Source organism: Spermophilus citellus, assembly GCF_964194105.1.
Source record: "Spermophilus citellus genome assembly, chromosome: 6".
NCBI lineage: Eukaryota > Metazoa > Chordata > Mammalia > Rodentia > Sciuridae > Spermophilus > Spermophilus citellus.
Window position 1 is genome coordinate 80032297 of NC_138187.1, and position 6762 is coordinate 80039058.

The 6762-nt window shown below is 45.0% G+C and overlaps 1 protein-coding gene across 1 annotated transcript; it reads left to right on the plus strand.

The window, feature by feature from the left end:
* The first annotated feature begins 1534 nt into the window (after positions 1 to 1534).
* OTUD1 (OTU deubiquitinase 1) lies at positions 1535 to 4604 on the plus strand. Its single transcript, XM_081296924.1, has one exon. It carries the CDS (start codon positions 1908 to 1910, stop codon positions 3351 to 3353), a length of 1446 nt encoding a protein of 481 aa, XP_081153050.1. The 5' UTR covers positions 1535 to 1907; the 3' UTR covers positions 3354 to 4604.
* The last annotated feature ends 2158 nt before the right edge of the window (positions 4605 to 6762 follow it).

The following is a 6762-nucleotide window of genomic DNA, read 5'->3' on the forward strand; positions in this document are numbered from 1 at the left end:
CAGGAAAAATTCCTGCAGGATTCAGGTAACTTCTCATTTTCAGGCTTAAATTATAGAAGCCTGAGATCTGTCCAGCTGAACACTTTTAGATTTTATCCATTGATGTCTGTCTGCCCCCGAACGAACACACACACACACACACACACACACACACACACACACACACAAAGTCAGATAGAGGCTGATAATAGAGAAATGGTTGTAAAAGGGCCTAAAGTAGCTCAGTACAATTTAGGCTTCTTAATTTCTAACACTAGTACAAGGTTACAAGTCTACAGCAGTGAAATTTTAATAATAAAGAGCTCTTCAATAAAAACACATCCTTTTGTTATTGAAAGCTCTCGGTCCTTGTCTCCAATGCCAATCTAATCCAATCGTTTTGAGAAAAAGATGATTTACTGCTTGGCTAGCAGAGGAGAAACAGAGGACTCCTGTCCCAAAAGCTGTGATTCTGCCCATCCGCAGGAATGGGGGGGGGCTTTTATAGAGGTGATTCAGAGAAAATGAAATTAGGGAGGAGAGATCAGGAACGAGAAGATCAGGGGAAAGAAGATCAGGGAGAAGGTTAGGGAAAAGAAGACTGGGAAAAAGAACAAAACCTGAAACTTACACCACCACAAGTAATATAGTCAAAACATCAAGTGAACCCCTGTTACACTTTCAGGGAGAAACTTCAGTTCACAGAATATTCTGGTTTTCCTTTACAAAACAGGTTACTAATAACATGGTCGGGCATTAGTGTTTATTCTTCTCTGCTGGCCAACGCACTCCACTACCCTCTCAAGTGCCTCTGACCTATGCTCCAGCCCCACTGGATTTCAAAAGACCCTAAGCAGCATGACATGTGGTATTCTGAGAAAGGCTGAATGGGCTTCCTTCTTTTCACCCATGTATTTCCCAGTTAACATGAGTTAGGGGGTCAGAAAAGTTCGTCTCCTCTGAGCAGGGCAGCAAAATTCCTGTAGATCCGGCAGAGAACACGACCTAGATTAGTGAATCCCAGGCAGTGGTGAATGCAGGCAGGAATGATGGCCCTCGACCAGAAAAAGCCCATACAGATTTTAAGGCAGTGCCTTGCTCGCCTGCTTGCTTCGAAGTGCAATTTTTGCAAACGTTGGAGCTGGCCAAGGAGCTCCCATCCCACCACAGCCCCAAACAGCAGTACAAAGTGGCACAGTCCAGAAATGAATGGCTCAGGTAACCAAAGTAGTGCTTAGCGGTCACGTGGACAGCAGTCAGGAATACCACAACTGCGCATGCCCCAGAGCCTCAGGGCTCCCCCGCCCAGCTCAGCCCGCGCCCCTGCCGGCGGCCACGCCCTTGACGTCCGCAGAGCAGGGCGGGGCGGGACAAGGGCCAGAGAGGGCGGGGCGCGGGCAGGAGTGGGCGGGGCGCGGGCAGGAGTAGGCGGGGCGAGCTCGCGCAGTTGAATGGGGCGCCTTGACCAGCCGCACATTCCAGCAGGCCCACGTGACGCGGCCGCACTGCCTGAGGTAAACAACCGCGGCCCCGCCTCCCGGCCCTCCGCGCGCCCTGCACTCCTGCTTGCGGGCGGGACGCGCTCCAGCAGCGCGGGTGGCTTTCTCCGGCAGTCCCCAGCGGCTGCCTAGGGCCGGAACAGCGGCAGCGGGCGCGGCGCCCCGGGCCTGCGGGCCGAGCGCGCCGGCAGGGGTCGAGCGCGCGTCCCCTCCCCGCCCCCACCGCGCGCTGTGGCGCAGCAGGAATTTGGCCGGACCCGGTCTCTATTTGCGGCTCTTGACGCGCGGCGGCCGACAGTCCTTGGGTCATTTCTATTCTAGGGGCACTGGGTCATCGCGCTCAGCCGGCCCCCTCCTCCAGGCCCTGAGGGTGTGTCCCCTGCACCGGGGCTCGCCGCGCCTATAAGGGGCCGAGCGGCGGGCGGGGACATGCAGCTCTACAGCAGCGTCTGCACTCACTACCCAGCTGGGGGACCCGGTCCCACGGCCGCAGCTCCAGCGCCGCCTGCCTCCGCCGCCCCTTTCAAGGTCTCCCTTCAACCTCCGGGACCTGCCAGCGCCGCGCCAGATTCCGAGACCGGTGAGTGCCAGCCCGCTGCGGCCGCCGAGCCCCGGGAAGCTGCCGCCGCCCCCGCCGCCAAGATGCCCGCCTTCTCCTCCTGCTTTGAGATGGTGTCCGGGGCCGCCGCCCCCGCCTCAGCGGCCACCGCCGGCCCGGTGGGAGCGTCTTGCAAGCCGCCGCTACCGCCGCACTACACGTCCACGGCGCAGATCACCGTGCGGGCCCTGGGCGCCGACAGGCTCCTGCTGCACGGGCCCGAACCGGGTTCCGGCGCTGCGGCCAGCGCCAACCCGCGCGGTCGCTGCCTCTTACTGGCCCAGGCTCCCGGGGCCCCGGTGCCGCCGCGGCGGGGCTCCTCGGCCTGGCTCCCGGAGGAGCTGCTGAGGCCCGACTGTCCCGAACCCGCGGGGCTGGACGCAGCCCGGGAGGGACCTGATAGAAACTTCCGACTGAGCGAGCACCGTCAGGCCCTGGCCGCCGCTAAGCACCGAGGTTCTGCGCCGCCCTCGGGGAGCCCGGAGCCCAGTCCCAGCCCGTGGGGCGAGGAACACCGAGCGGAGAGGATTCCCCAGGGGTGGGAGAGAGGTGGCGACCGCAGCGACTCTCCAGGGGCCGACGCGGCGCGACGGCTGGACCTAGAGACTGAAGCTCCCCCTGCACGGAGCAGCGAGGTGACCCAGAGTAGCGGAGCCGAGACGGTGGTGGTTTCCAGGTCGGATCCCAGAGATGAGAAGCTAGCCCTATACCTGGCCGAGGTAGAGAAGCAGGACAAGTACCTGCGACAGAGGAACAAGTACCGATTCCATATCATTCCCGACGGGAACTGCCTCTACCGAGCTGTTAGCAAGACCGTGTACGGGGATCAGAGCCTACACCGGGAGCTGAGGGAGCAGACGGTGCACTACATTGCCGATCATCTCGAGCACTTTAGCCCTCTGATTGAGGGCGACGTCGGGGAGTTTATCATCGCTGCTGCTCAGGATGGGGCATGGGCCGGGTACCCCGAATTGCTGGCTATGGGGCAGATGCTAAATGTGAATATCCACTTAACTACTGGAGGGAGGTTGGAGAGCCCCACAGTGTCAACCATGATTCACTATTTGGGCCCAGAGGATTCCCTAAGGCCTAGTATTTGGCTCAGCTGGCTCAGCAATGGACACTATGATGCAGTTTTTGATCACTCCTATCCTAACCCAGAGTATGACAATTGGTGCAAACAAACTCAAGTGCAAAGAAAACGCGATGAAGAACTTGCCAAATCCATGGCCATATCCCTATCCAAGATGTATATTGAACAAAATGCATGCTCTTGAAATGTCTGAAAACCTTACACCCTGGGGAAATTGCATATATAACTTGTGTTTGGAAAATCACATGAACTCTAAATCAGGGTAACAGCACTTTTAAACTTCCTAGTAGATTTACTGTAGGTGTAAAGCCTTAATCATATTTTGAATGTTTTCTCAGAGCTGAAGGTTGCTGGGCACCTAAATGATTCCTTTCATGATAGCTTTGGGTGATCTGCTATTTATAATTTGCTGTATAAAGTGAGCACTACTTAATTTGCAAGTTAATTTCTCACAGTGTAAATTTGTTCATTCCTGGTAGTCTATTTTCTATAAAAACGTATTTTTGCACAACATTTTTAAAAATGGTGTTACCTTCATCTATGATGTGTTCCATTTTGACAAACAGCTTTCAAGCATAAATCCAGAGAAATGCTTTATATAAAATGTATTACTTTGAAGTGAGTTTGTTATTTAGTAGTTATTTTATGTTGTTGAAATTTGAATTTCACAATTCTTAGATAATTATTTCAAATTGATATTGATGCATTCATGTTACCACATGATTGGCCCATTCCATTTTGATGAAATAGATTTTTTTTAATTGTTATTTTTTTAGAAATGATCCGTCTTTATAAAGAAAAATGCTTAAGGGATGGCTGTGGGGAGATTTTTTTTTTTTTTTTCCTTTAAGGGATAGTACCAGGTCTTACTTGAATGAAAGTCTGATATTTGCTGATGGCAGAAGGATGATTTTGTACTCTTGTTGATGTTTAGAGTAGATTGTCTGATGCTCTCCATTGTTTTTATTTACATGTGTCATTTTGTTACAAAAGAATTTAACATGGTATAAAATTTTGGGACAAGTTAGGTCTCCTGCTTTATATACTTTCTTTTATATCTACTTGGATTCATCTAAGAAAAAAACTAATAGCAAAATGTCTGGACCCAACCTTGGCAGTTATTTTATAGCAGGAGAATACTCTTAATATTGTGTTCCTTTTAAGTTCTTCCAAAAGCCTAAGTAGGATTGCTGTGTATTATGTAAAAATGTTTGTAAACAGAGCTTGTAAGGTTTGCTGGGTCAAACAGTGTTTCCAACTTAAAATCTATCTCATTGCAACTTTAACTACTTTTAGTCATATTTATTAAGTAATGCAGTTTGTACTTTTTTATTTTGTAACATTTTGTGATTTTTTTGTACAATACTGTATTTGTACATTAGAGCAATTCTCAGCTGATGGAATGAATGAATAAAATGCATACTTTTACAATGTCTTTTTGGGTTGAGTGGTTTTTGAACTGTGATTTCTGTGGAAATCTTTCTTAAATGCATGATTTTTTTCATGTGTAAAAATGCCACAGAAGTATGAGAGATTTCCTAAATTCTCACATGAACAGGATAGGTTAATCATTAGTAATTTCAAAGGGTAAGTCTCAATGAAATATAATTTAAAGGTGGAGTAACTCAAGAAATTGCTCTCATTATTTCTAATTATAATTTTTATCTAAAATTATAGCTGGGCCTATTGGCTAATGAACAGGGAAGTGCAAGTTCAGTGTTCACCAGTATAATGTCTAGTTTGTTATTTAGTCAAATTTTGTGTTTCACTCACTTTCAGCATAGATTTTAACTTTGTTTGTTTGTTTTTAAAGAGTAACCACTGCATTGCCCTAATTTTTTTCTAGTCTGGCCTCTTTGAGATAATGGGGATCTATGTTAAGATGTGTTCTCAGATTTAGTTGAAAAGTGCAAGTTACAGTTTGTGTTCCCTCCACATTCATATGTTGAAACTTAATTTTACCCTCATGAATAAATTAGTGTCTTTAAAAGGGCTTAGATGCTTTTTGCTTTTTTGCTCTCTGGCATATGAGGATCCTTAGATGTCCTTCACCAGATGGGGAACTAACAAGTGTCTTTTGTTTATAAATTGTACAGTCTCAGGTACTTTGTTAGGATGTGTCTTGCAAAATAAAAGAAGTTTGAATTTTTTTTTTTGCTTCCAGTTGATCAACAACATGGTTATAGGTACAACTGAGTTTGAATTCATTGTTTAACCACATGTTTGGAAGGATGTAGATGGTTATCAAGAATAGAAAATTTAAAAAAAATGTCAAAAGCTTAAATGTTAACTAATGTCTTTCCCATTTATTTTCTATAGTTTGTCATTGTTTTGTTTTTTGAAGAGGAAATGTATTCTTTATGTTAACAGTAGTAGGCTTGAATCACCAAAGACTTAAACAATTCAAGAGGTAGAAATGTGGTTAACTCTTTTTTACTTTAAGCAAACAGAATTGTTAAATGGATCCATTCCTTCAGTTACTCTTAAAGAACAGCCACAAGACTCAAAACTCTATAAAGGAGGTGGGTGATGTTGTGATTAAGATAAAATTTTAAGTTTACTTTCCCATAAAATATGATATAGGATGGGCTGAGGTTGTGTTCAGTGGTAGAGTGCTTGCCTAGCATGTGTGAGGCACTGGGTTAGATTCTCAGCACCATATATAGTCTATTGACAACTAAGAAAATATTTTTAAAAAAATGTACAGGAGAATAAAACCTATTAAGTAAACCCTACTGGTGTTTTTAGGTATTAGTAAGAAAAATCATACTATTAATTTCAGAATTTCATTGAAGAGGTACTTATATTTAAAACTATGATGCAAATAATAGTATAATTATTTGATTACTATTTAATTTAAAAATTAAAAGCTATAGTACTTCAATATTTTGGCAAAAATCTAATATCCAAATTGTTTTCCATTCAAATGTTTAAGCTAAGGTAAGACTCATTTTAGTATATTTAATTGAATATTAAACCACTATTGATAAGTGTCACAAAGACATGGGCATGTGAAACTTAAGTCACATTTTTCTAAACTTACAGTTCACATACTTTAATATAGCAATTTCCGTTTTTTATAGAAGCCACATTTTATAGAGGAGAAAAAAATGCCTTTAATGCTTTAGGGTCCCCATGAATATCAGAACTGGTTAGCCTCAGTTTGGGTAAATAGTCTTAATGTTGAAATGTTTGTTTCATAATATTTGTATTGTAAAACAAAACCAGGATCTTGAGATAGTCTCACTGTTTTGCTTTATGTGTTTTGTTCTTTTTCCCTAAAGGAATAGAGAGCTAAACTCTTAAAATTTTATTGTGATATTCAGGGAGCTCATAGGAAAGAAAGGTAATAGAGAAGAAAAATAAATCTTGGGTCTTTGAACCAGCTGATAATTTGGTTTGTAGGTGATGTGGTTTGGATGTCCCCCAGAATTTGTGTGTTGGAAACCTAATCCCCAAAGTTTTACCCTAATGGTATTTGGAGGTGGAAACTTTGGGCCATAATTGGGTCTTCATGGATTAACGAATTATCCAAGGAATGGCTTTATCATAAAAGCAAGCTCTTTGGGGCTAACCATGTGATGCCCTCCACC